The sequence below is a fragment of the Oncorhynchus mykiss genome, chromosome 15, assembly GCF_057628025.1.
Source record: "Oncorhynchus mykiss isolate SJ-2025 chromosome 15, ASM5762802v1, whole genome shotgun sequence".
Lineage (NCBI taxonomy): Eukaryota > Metazoa > Chordata > Actinopteri > Salmoniformes > Salmonidae > Oncorhynchus > Oncorhynchus mykiss.
This window is the reverse complement of record NC_143036.1, coordinates 57087148-57100136: the sequence shown is the minus strand read 5'-3', so window position 1 is coordinate 57100136 and position 12989 is coordinate 57087148. Positions and strand designations below refer to the sequence as shown.

Below are 12989 nucleotides of genomic sequence, written 5' to 3'. Positions count from 1 at the left end.
ACACTCTGCCCTCACACAGTACATCCCAGTAATCACACACACACACACATTTCATTTGCACCCGCCACCTAAACGCAAATCCGACAAAGACGGTAACACCATCCCCGGTCTAGTAGGTGGTCTCTGTCGTTCCTCTCACTCTCTCTCTTCATCTTGTTTCAGTCTTTCTCTCTTGCAGTTCCACTTCCATACCAAGCCCAGCACATACAGAAGACACAGCATCAAAATAGCAGCCTGTCCTGTTCTTCGTCACAATGTCACATCAATATTCATCCAGTGAAAAGGGTGATGAGTCAGAATACAGCCAGAGACACCCCCACTGGGCACGCATTACACTGAACTCAAAAGTGACTTTATTTTCTTACTAGCGCCGACCTTGCTGATAGCTACTTCATTGAAGAAAAATATACTTACTGTGACTGAGATATGTGGTTATCCAACCTAGCTACACCACAAGACCAAATGTATGTGGACACCTGGTCATTGAACATCTCATTCCAAAATCATGGGCATTAATATAGAGTTGGTCCCCCCTTTGCTGCTATAACAGCCTCCACTCTTCTGGGAAGGCTTTTCACTAGATGTTGGAACATTGCTGTGGGGACTTGCGTCCGATCAGCCACAAGAGCATTAGTGAGGTCGATGGGCGATTATGCCTGTCTTGCAGTCGGCATTCTAATTCATCCCAAAGGTGTTCGATGGGGTTGAGGTCAGGGCTCTGTGCAGGCCAGTAAAGTTCTTACACACCAATATCAACAAACTATTTCTGTATGGACCTCACTTTGTGCATGGAGGCATTGTCATGCTGAAACAGGAAAGGGCCTGCTACAAAGTTGGAAGCACAGAATCGTCTAAAATGTAAAAGTATAGTGTAGCGTGAACATTTCCCTTCACTGGAACTAAGAGGAATAGCATGAACCATGAAAAACAGCCCCAGACCATTATCCCTGCCCCACCAAACTTTACAGTTAGCACTATGCATTGTGGCAGGTAGCGTTATCCTGGCATCCGCCAAACCCAGATTTGTCCGTTGAACTGCCAGATGGTGAAGCGTGATTCATCACTCCAGAGAACGTGTTTCCACTGCTCCAGAGTCCAATGGTGGCAAACTTTACACCACTCCAGCCGACGCTTGGCATTATGCATGGTGATCTTAGGCTTGTGTGCGGCTGCTCAGTCATGGAAACCCATTTCATGAAGCTCTCTTGTTGGAAAGGTGGCATCCTATGACCGTGCCACATTGAAAGTCACTAAGCTCTTCAGTATGGGCCATTCTACTGCCAATGTTTGTCTATGGAGATTGCATGGCTGCGTGCTCGATTTTATACACCTGTCAGCAATGGGTGTGGCTGAAATAGCCAAATCCACTCATTTGAAGGGGTGTCTACATACTTGTATATATAGTGTATCTTAAGATGAATATACAGTGCCTTGCGAATGTATTCGGCCCCCTTGAACTTTGCGACCTTTTGCCACATTTCAGGCTTCAAACATAAAGATATAAAACTGTTTTTTTTTGTGAAGAATCAACAACAAGTGGGACACAATCATGAAGTGGAACGACATTTATTGGATATTTCAAACTTTTTTAACAAATCAAAAACTGAAAAATTGGGCGTGCAAAATTATTCAGCCCCTTTACTTTCAGTGCAGCAAACTCTCTCCAGAGTTCAGTGAGGATCTCTGAATGATCCAATGTTGACCTAAATGACTAATGATGATAAATACAATCCACCTGTGTGTAATCAAGTCTCCGTATAAATGCACCTGCACTGTGATAGTCTCAGAGGTCCGTTAAAAGCGCAGAGAGCATCATGAAGAACAAGGAACACACCAGGCAGGTCCGAGATACTGTGGTGAAGAAGTTTAAAGCCGGATTTGGATACAAAAAGATTTCCCAAGCTTTAAACATCCCAAGGAGCACTGTGCAAGCGATAATATTGAAATGGAAGGAGTATCAGACCACTGCAAATCTACCAAGACCTGGCCGTCCCTCTAAACTTTCAGCTCATACAAGGAGAAGACTGATCAGAGATGCAGCCAAGAGGCCCATGATCACTCTGGATGAACTGCAGAGATCTACAGCTGAGGTGGGAGACTCTGTCCATAGGACAACAATCAGTCGTATATTGCACAAATCTGGCCTTTATGGAAGAGTGGCAAGAAGAAAGCCATTTCTTAAAGATATCCATAAAAAGTGTTGTTTAAAGTTTGCCACAAGCCACCTGGGAGACACACCAAACATGTGGAAGAAGGTGCTCTGGTCAGATGAAACCAAAATTGAACTTTTTGGCAACAATGCAAAACGTTATGTTTGACGTAAAAGCAACACAGCTGAACACACCATCCCCACTGTCAAACATGGTGGTGGCAGCATCATGGTTTGGGCCTGCTTTTCTTCAGCAGGGACAGGGAAGATGGTTAAAATTGATGGGAAGATGGATGGAGCCAAATACAGGACCATTCTGGAAGAAAACCTGATGGAGTCTGCAAAAGACCTGAGACTGGGACGGAGATTTGTCTTCCAACAAGACAATGATCCAAAACATAAAGCAAAATCTACAATGGAATGGTTCAAAAATAAACATATCCAGGTGTTAGAATGGCCAAGTCAAAGTCCAGACCTGAATCCAATCGAGAATCTGTGGAAAGAACTGAAAACTGCTGTTCACAAATGCTCTCCATCCAACCTCACTGAGCTCGAGCTGTTTTGCAAGGAGGAATGGGAAAAAATGTCAGTCTCTCGATGTGCAAAACTGATAGAGACATACCCCAAGCGACTTACAGCTGTAATCGCAGCAAAAGGTGGCGCTACAAAGTATTAACTTAAGGGGGCTGAATAATTTTGCACACCCAATTTTTCAGTTTTTGATCTGTTAAAAAAGTTTGAAATATCCAATAAATGTCGTTCCACTTCATGGTTGTGTCCCACTTGTTGTTGATTCTTCACAAAAAAATACAGTTTTATATCTTTATGTTTGAAGCCTGAAATGTGGCAAAAGGTCGCAAAGTTCAAGGGGGCCGAATACTTTCGCAAGGCACTGTAGTTTCCAAGATCATTAAAAATACAAACTTTACTTCATTGTAACCGATCTAAAAAGTTAGAACCAAGCCCCCCTCATCATCCACACCTCTGCAAACTCCCCCAATTTACCGTAGGCATGCGCCAGTGTCAGCACCCGCAACATAGCTCTGAGCTCCGTACACCTCACCCCCTGCATCTGATGCTCCCTGGCATTCCACACTGCCACTTTCACCTGCCCCAACAAGTAATTACCTAGACAGTCCCTCCAACTGTTGACTACACTAAATGTAGGTCCCCTCCAAGGTACACCAGCCCCCCTGGACATAGAAACAACAAGTGCTGCACTGTCTCCTCCTCCCCACTGATGGATCAAGGTGAGAGAGAGAGAGAGAGAGAGAGAGAGAAGCCTGTGAAGAGAAAGACAGCACTCATGAAATGTTTATGATTGTATTTTCTATTACTGAGCTAAGGAGAGGGTTGGGGAGGGGTCATGAAGTGGACACAGAGTGCCTACACGGCAATCACATCATAGGAGTCAGCCATCTATTATTCAGGAGAAAAGGGGGGCAGAGGGGAACAGGTGCTAAATAAAGAGCAGTGCCATAGACACAGGAGTCTCTGAACTCTACAACCCAGAGACACAGAGAGAGACACAGAGACACAGAGAGAGACACAGAGACACAGAAAGAGACACAGAGAGACACCCAGAGAGACACACAGAGAGATAGACACAGAGAGAGACCCAGAGACATTCAGAGACACAGAGAGACACCCAGAGACACAGAGAGAAAGACACAGGGACACAGAGAGAGTCACAGAGACACACAGAGAGACACCCAGAGACAGACAAAGACACAGAGAGCGATACCCAGAGACACAGAGAGAGACACAGAGAGAGAGACACACAGACAGACACACACAGACAGACACACAGAGACACACATAGAGACACAGACAGAGACAGAGACACAGACAGAGACACACAGACACAGACAGACACACAGACAGACACAGAGAGACACAGAGACAGACATGCAGATATACACAGAGACACAGACACACACAGAAACACACAGAGACACACAGAGAGACAGAGAGAGACACAGAAACACAGAGAGATACCCAGAGACACAGAGAGACACACAGACAGACACAAAGAGACAGACACACACAGAGAGACAGAGAGACACAGACAGACACACAGACGTACACACAGAGACACAGACATACAGAGAGACACACAAACACAGAGAGAGACAGAGAGAGAAACACACAGAGACACACAGAGAGACAGACACAGAGAGAGACAGAGAGAGAGAGAGTGAGAGAGACAGAGAGAGACACAGAGAGACACGGAGAGAGACAGAGAGACAGAAAGAAAGAGACACAGAGAGACACAGACATAGATACAGAGAGACAAAGACAGAGACACAGACAGAGACACAGAGAGAGACACAGAGAGAGACACAGAGAGAAACACAGAGAGACACAGAGAGAGACACATAGAGAGACACAGAGAGAGACAGAGAGAGAGACACAGAGAGACACACAGAGAGACACAGAGAGAGAAACAGAGAGATACAGAGAGAGACAGAGAGACACAGAGAGAGACAGAGAGAAAGAGACACAGAGAGACACAGACAGAGATACAGAGAGACACAGACAGAGACACAGAGAGACACAGAGACAGAGAGAGAGACACAGAGAGAAACACAGAGAGACACAGAGAGAGACACAGAGACACAGAGAGAGACACATAGAGAGACACAGAGAGAGACAGAGAGAGAGACACAGAGAGACACACAGAGAGACACAGAGAGAGACACAGAGAGACACAGAGAGAGAAAGAGACACAGAGAGACACAGACAGAGATACAGAGAGAGACAGACAGAGACACAGAGAGACACAGAGACACAGAGAGAGACACAGAGAGAAACACAGAGAGACACAGAGAGAGACACATAGACACAGAGAGAGACAGAGAGAGAGAGACACAGAGAGACACACAGAGAGACACAGAGAGAGACACAGAGAGAGACAGAGAGAAACAAGAGAGAGAGACAGAGAGAGACACAAAGGGAGACAGAGATATGGGAAGATGTGCAAATACAGAGTAAAAGACCAAGGTAGAGATAGAAACAAGGGAAATAAGAGTTAAAGAGCAAAAGAGAAGGAAAGAAAGGAATGGACAGGGGAATAAAGAGAAGTGAGAGAGAAAAGAGGAGAATAGAGCAGAAAGTTAAGAATGAAAGCAGCTCCACTCTTGACCCCTGTTGGACCCAGAAGCACAATGAGATCCATATTTAACCAGCGATGGAGAGCAGGCGGCAGCACAGAGAACATCTACTACTGGATACAGGCCCCGCTCAGCGACCCTTCCCCATCACGCGATGAATGAAGACACCACTGGAATCTAAAGCAGAACCTTCTTTCTCATATCCACACGCAGGGACATTATGCACACATGCACTGCAACGTCACCCATGACTTAATGCATAGTACAGGTTCATCATATGGTTTGCGTCTTCTGTGTAATTTTTCTAACCTGTATTGATTCATACTGGGCTGTGAAGTCTTAGCAGCATCAGTGTGTGTGTGTGAGTACACTGTGTTAGAAGCATTGAAAGCTGATCAAAGAGAGCGTTATAGGAAAGAATTGGACTGAAGTGGTGCTGTATATCCTCTCTGTGTCTACCTCTCGCCTTCTACCTATTCTCTCTCCCCTTTCTCTCCTCTCGGCATCTCTTCATCCCATCTCCTTTTCCAGTTAATCTGACACCATGCCTAACAAATCATGATTACATGCCCTACCACCAAACCAGGTCTTTCTTAGAATCCACAAAAGTAATTTTCACTAAAACAACAAGACCTCTGTCTTCTGGGTCTCAAGGGACCAAAGCTGAGGATAACTAGCTAAAGATAGACCTTCCATGGGATGAAGTTCAACTCTACCTCCCCATCTTCCCCGCTGTCTTCTACAGTCATCTCCCCCCCCCCCCCCTTCTTCTCCTCTCCTGCAGTGTGCACCAGCTCTGACAAAGCCTTGAGCCCCTGCCAGAAGAACCGGGAGGAGCCTTCCTGCTAAAAATACTGAGAGAAGGGAGGGAGCTGCCACGATGCCAAGAGGAGAGAGAGAAAAAAGAGACCCATATCTTCATAAAGGGAGGGAGAGATAGAGGAAGGGATAGAAGAAAAAGGGAGGGAACCAGACAAAAGAAAAGACAGAAGTAAAGAAAGAAAGAAAGAGAAGACAGACTTTCAGACAAAGGAAGTGAGGAAAGAGAGGACGGTTGGAATGAGTGTGTTCACCTGGCAATATGACAGTGTTTCCCTACAGTGTGCTTTTGTACCGAGGTTCATCAGGTAGAATGAAAGCCTAATGCTGAGGCCAATGTTGAGCTCTCACTGGAGCCAGGCTGCAGACACAAAGCAGCATGAGCTATACATTCATCCAGAGAGAGCGAGAGAGAGCGAGCGAGCGAGAGCGAGACAGAGACAGATAGAGAAAAAGAGATAGAGAATGGAACAGGAGAAGAATACAGATTATAAATATTTATACGAACGAGCGGGAGAGAAAGACAGTTACAGGAAAAGGAGAAAGAGAGGAACTTCATAAGGCACACCGGGCGCGTTTGGCGGGTTTTATCTTCCTAGCAGTCTCTCCCGCCAGTCGAGGCGTGGGGCGAGCAGGTTTTCAGCTCGCACTCCCCGTCGACTAGCCTTGGGGGGGCTGAGCTGCCATCCCGTCTCCCCCTTCTTCCCCCCTCGAGCTTCATCCTTATCCCTCTGCTCTCCACCCCCTCTCCTCCCATCGCAAAGAGACAGGCGCTGGAAATAGGAATCACTGCAGCACGCTGGCTGGGGCGGCACACGGCTAAGAGTTGCAATGTTCTGGTTCTTACAAGATCTCTTAGAGTTAACGTTGGGTTCATGTTTTATGAAGACAGTAACGTGTGCCAACTATAATGTCACTGCTCTAAGTACTGAACATGAACAGAGTGGGCAGTTTCTTCTTTTTATCTCTTTTTCATCAGGTATCCCTCCATCCATGACATGTTTTTTTTGACGTTGAGTGAAAAACACATTTTCTAATTTAATTTGTGCGTAATACATAGAAATATTTTCACTGGTGGCACTGGATTTTGAGTAAGCTAAAAACACTTCAACTCTTGAGAACTGGCTCTTCTCAATGTCCATTTCTCATTTCACTACAGCAGCAATAAAAAAGGAAGAAAAATAATTCAAATAAGTGTGATCTATCACATTTGAAAATAAATTGTGCACCATTTTAAAAAACAAAAATCTCTAGTACTAAACTTTGACGTGGTGTGATGTTGCTTAATGTGATTGGTCAGTCTTACCTAGCCAATCGTTGAACTTCTTGACCTCAGAGGGCAAGCCCAGCTCTGTGAAGTCTCCAGCATGGATGAACACGTCACCGTAAGGCATCTGAATGGCGTCCGTACGGGAGTGGGTGTCTGAGATACACACAAAACGGGTGTAACCTGGCGGCTTGGGAGTGTCATGGGGCAGGGGGTCCACCCTAAAGTAGAGAGAGAACGAAGGAGAGAGAGAGAGAGAGAGAGAGAGAGAGAGAAAAGCGTGAGAAAGACCATGGGAAAGATAAACAATGGGAAGTCTCAAAATGAAGAAGCAGAGTTGCGGTGTTAATGTAGTCTGGATCCGTATCCATCACCATCCCTTATAGAAAGTTAAAAAAGAGAGAGAGAGAAAAAGAGAGAAATTAAAAGAGGGAAAAAAACTGTGAGAGGTCAGCCACAACAAAGGCGAAGGAATGGTAGAAAAAAGAAAGAAAAGCACAGATAGAGAGAGGAGTCCTGTGGGAGTTTCCGTGAGTGTGCAGCAGCCCCAGAGAGTCTCCAGAGGGAGAAGGGAGCTGGTGAATAACAGTGGCCCACTTTAGTGAGCTCTCCTCCAGGTACACAGCAAGCCCTCAACACTCCACAATCACACAGAGACCGAAAGAAGGACAGAGAGACAGAGAGAAATGGAATGAGAGAGCAAATAACAGCATGCAGAGAGGATGGGTCTCAAAGAAAAAGAAAGAGGGAGAAAGGGGAGAGACAGGAATAGAGGAGGGCTTGGGAACGGAGAAAGACAGAGACCAGGTGTCTGAACATATGTAGTGTGTATCTGTATGCCAGCTTATGTGTATGTACATGTATATCTGCAGGGGTGTGCGTCTGCCTGCCTGCATGCGTGTATGTGTTCTACTTACATGTGTACGTGCGGGGGCTGGAAGCGTCCCTGGTTGATGTTGTAGAAGGTGAAGGCCTGGGTGGGGTTGGTGCTGTATTCATCCACCTCCACGGCCACCCTGCCTGCCGCCCGCTGGGCCTGGGACTGCTGCTGCCGCCGTGCAGCCATGATCTCTGACAGGGTGAAGGCCATGCTTCTGGAGCCTGGGCCTGGGCCGCTACTGGGCTGGGGAAGTGGTGGGTTGGGCTGGGGCTGACCCACTCTGGGCTGGCCTGGGGTAGACGTGGTCTGGCCTGGGCTGGAGGTGGCCTGGTCCTGGCACACACAGTAGTTAGGACTGGAAGTGAGGCCTGCTGGAGCGGTCAGGGTTGCGGGTTGGCTCACCAGAGAGGCCCTCTGTCACAGCTTGGCCCACCTCGGAGAAACTCTGCTGGGTTGCTGAGCGAGCATGTCCCCCCTCCACCTCAGTGTCCCCCTACTCCTGCACACACAGAGAACAAAACCACTGAGTGGGAATACAACACCAATCTGGAATGCACAGTTAAGACTGTAAATAAAACACTATCCACCAAAGCAACATAACCCAACCCCTAAGAGCATCTACGGCTTTTACACTGTCAAGCAGATATCACATTTACTACTGCCTTTAAATTACAGCTCTGCTTCTGGGATTCTAGTCGGATTTCATACGAATCCTGAAAGATGGTGAGATGGTGAGGGAGGGATGTAAGGAGGAAGGAGGGTGATCATTTGGGGATGAGTGGGGGAGCTGGATTTATCCTGGATTGTGCTGCTATGTCAGTGTGCCACCTCATTCATGTGAAAACGGCCACACACCATTTCATAATTACACACACTTAACACCATGACTCACACAGGCATACTCTTGTGTGTGTCCATGCATGTATATATGTGTGTGTGTGTGTGTGTGTATATGTGTGTGTGTGTGTGTGTGTGTGTGTGTGTGTGTGTGTGTGTGTGTGGCAGTGCCAGAAGTCCTCACACTGAGTGAATGAGAGCAGAAGGGTGCATTGGCAGATGCTGAGAGCATGGTACACAGTGAGAATAGAAGCGGATTACACTGGCAGTAGGAACAAAGGGAACGGGCCGTATTAACATGAACAGGACCTTGACTACAGGAAGAATGATGAAGAAAGATGTAGCAGAGAACATGGTGAAGAGGGACGGTTTGATAAATGAATAGGCGTGAGGTGGAATTGATTGATGCACTCTTCTTTGGCACAGATGACAGACACTCAGATTTAACGACTGTGAGAAGCAGTCCCATAAAATTGTGCGACAATGTTCCTTCGTTTCACTCGTAGGCTATTCCACGCCCTGGTACGGACACACACCATTAGTCATGTATGTTGGTTAGATTCTTTATGCTGTGTAAAAATGGACTGTGTATGTGTATGTATATATATATATGTGTGTGTAGGCTACAAGTCCTGTTGACAGGTTATGACTGATGCCTACAAGGCTATAGCATACAGCACTGAGTGTGCACGTCTGGCTCAATTTGAATTTGACAAGGCATTGGCAGCATTCACACCTGTCCCATGCTAGCATAGTGATAGAGGGACACAGCCATTATATGAGAACCACTCTGTCAAATGAATAGAACAAACATTACAAAATCGAATTTTGACAAAGTAATTCACATCTGATTAATAAGACAATCAAGAGCCACTTCCAAGCAATCTCGCATAAACAAGCAGTTGATTTGTCTCTCTAATTGAGACATTTAATATGAAGGTTTGGTTTCTTGTTTTCACAACAATTGTCATTCATTTGAATTATGTCCAGTTATCTGACTAAATCTTACTAAACTAAATTGCAAACAAATCAATCAAATCAGATATAATGTCAAGCCTTCATTCTTGGGTGTTAGCCTACTTCAGAAGGCTATTTTGTGTAGTTTAGTAGGGCATAGTCAACAAAACACAAAGGCATGGAGATTAAATAGTTGTCTTTGTCTTTCTTAATGTTAATAATATTGTAAATTGTTCAAATGAAAACTATATATGTAAGACATTGCTTTTTTGGTATTAGTTGTATTTAGGACCCCAAATAAACTCTCACCAACCACTTGAGGGGTTGTTGGCAAATCTGTTCTGAAATTTGATCATGACATTGACCAGATAGATATAGACTATGCAGCACTCCGTGGTTCTTTATGGCATTGACCAGATAGATATAGACTATGCAGCACTTCATGGTTCTTTATGTCATTGACCAGATAGATATAGGATATGTAGCTGAGTGAATGAGAGCAGAAGGGTGCATTTTTACTAAGATTCGGGTCCGTTGTCATCGGGGGATTTGGGCATGGTGGTTCTGCTATTTGGATCTAGCATCAAACACATCAAACACATTGCCTTCAGAAATTATTCATATACCCTTGACTTATTCCACATTTTGTTGTGTTACTGCCTTAATTCAAATACCCCATAATCACAAAGTGAAAACATGTTTTTAGAAATGTTTCCAAATTTATTGAAAATGAAATACAGAAATATCACATTTACATAAGTATTCACACCCCTGAGTGAATACTTTGTAGAAGCCCCTTTGGCAGCGATTATTAAAAAAAAATGTTTTAACCTTTATTTAAGTAAACAAGTCAGTTATGAACAAATTCTTATTTACAATGACGGCCTACCAAAATCCAAAAGGCCTCCTGCGGGGACGTGGGCCTGGGATTAATATATAAATACAATATAAATATAGGACAAAACACATATCACAAGAAGCGAGACAACACAACACTCACAGATTACAGCTGTGAGTCTTTCTGGGCTTTCCACACCTGGATTGTGCTACATTTGCCCATTATTCTTTTCAAAATGGTTGTTGATCATTGCTAGACAACCATTTTCAGGTCTTGCCATAGATTTTCAAGTAGATTTAAGTCAAAACTGTAACTCGGCCACTCAGGAACATTCACTGTACTCTTGGTAAGCTCCATTACGTATATTTTTTTATCCTGAAAAACTCCTGTCCTAAACAATTACAATTATACCCATAACATGATGCAGCCACCACTATGCTTGAAAATATGGAGAGTGATACTCAGTAATGTGTTGTATTGGATTTGCCCCAAACATGACACTTTGTATTCCGGACAAAAAGTGAATTACTTTGCCACATTTTTTCAGTATTGCCTTGTTCCAAACACGATGCATGTTTTGGAATATGTATATTCTGTACAGGCTTCTGTCTTTTCACTCTGTCAATTGGGTCAGTATTGTGGAGTAACTACAATGTTGTTGCGCCGTCCTCAGTTTTCTCCTGTCACAGCCATTCAACTCTGTAACTGTTTTAAAGTCCCCATTGGCCTCATGGGTAGAAATCCCTGAGCAGTTTCCTTCCTCTCCGGCAACTGAGTTTGTTAGGAAGGATGTCCATATATTTGTAGTGACTGGGTGTATTGATACACCATCCAAAGAGTAATTAATAACTTCACCATTCTCAAAAGTATATTCAATGTCTTTTTTTTACCCACCTACCAATAGGTGCCCATCTTTGAGAGGCATTGGAAAACCTCCCTGGTCTTTGTGGTTGAATCAGTGTTTGAAATTCACTGCTCGACTGAGGGACCTTACAGATAGTTGTATGTGTGGGATAAAGAGATGAGGTAGTCATTCAACAATAATGTTAAACACTATTCCATGCAACTTATTATGTGACTTGTTAAGGAAATGTACTCCTGCATTTATTTAGGCTTGCCATAAGAAAGGAGTTGAATACTTATTGACTCAAGACATTTCAGCTTTTCATTTTTATTAATTTGTAAAAATGTCGAAAAACATAATTCCACGTTGACATTATGGGGTATTGTGTGTAGACCAGTACTCCCCCCAAAAATAGATATTTAATCAATTTTAAACTCAGGCTGAAACAACATGTGTAAAAAGTCAAGAGGTGTGAATACTTTCTGAATTCACTGTACATCATGAAAGCATTCTGGTGGACAACCTAACACAGAGAAGAGAGTGATCCACATCTTGGACTAGATATACTAGACATTAGGCTACGTGAAGTAAAACACATTTCCGACAGAAAAAAAATACACATTAGAATAGAATTGAAATCCAAAATCTGTTTCGGATTGTCATCCTACTAATCTTGTAGCCTGCGACACAAAACATTGGCAACACCAATTTGCACCCAAGCAGACACCGCCGCACCAAACCTACCTGGCTTCGCCCGGTCTCCCGGTCGGATGAGCTGAGCCTGTCCGGTTAGGGATGAACCAGTGAAGTCCGGTGGGTCTGATAGAGGAGCGGACGGCGGAGGGGGGAGCAGCTAGCGAGCTGCGCTGGTCGGTTTGAAAGTGCAGCGCGTGGTGCTCAGGTTTGCGCTTTGGCTCTCGCGGAAACACTTAATCTCCCGCCTCTTGTGCTGAATATGCTCGAGCTCTGTGTCTTCCCGCCTCTCCCTGATATGTTCTGGAGCCTTCTGTTGGATGAACAGCTCAATGTGCGAAGGGGAGGTCTGAGCACGAATCAATTCATGTCTGACAGACAGTTTGAGCTGTACAATATCAGAGATTCGTTTCTGTTTTTTCTATCATTTCATCTACCACAGATGCATAATTAAACTGCATTTATTTAAGACCAATGTAGAACCATCGATGTGGTGATAAATGACATACATTTTACTTTATATTTTCACATCTGGCCTAGTTTCATCCTTACCATAGCCCTGTGTTTCTCAAACCTCTTCTGGATTAGTTCA

The 12989-nt window shown here is 44.5% G+C and overlaps 1 protein-coding gene across 2 annotated transcripts in view; it reads right to left on the bottom strand.

Annotated features, from left to right (window-relative positions):
• The window catches only part of mpped1 (metallophosphoesterase domain containing 1), a 49269-nt gene extending 36522 nt beyond the window's left edge, over positions 1-12747 (bottom strand). The window contains exons 1-3 of one of the 2 annotated variants that reach the window (XR_005036128.2): positions 12449-12733; positions 8266-8727; positions 7388-7569 (exon numbers count right to left, since the gene is read on the bottom strand). Coding sequence is in view for 1 of the 2 variants with exons in the window: in XM_036944614.2 (XP_036800509.1) it covers positions 7388-7569; positions 8266-8438 (355 nt within the window). In the remaining variant the exon portion in view is untranslated. Of the gene's footprint in view, positions 1-7387; positions 7570-8265; positions 8728-12448 lie in introns of both variants that reach the window. The other variant, XM_036944614.2, reaches the window with a different exon arrangement.
• Positions 12748-12989: the final 242 nt, after the last annotated feature.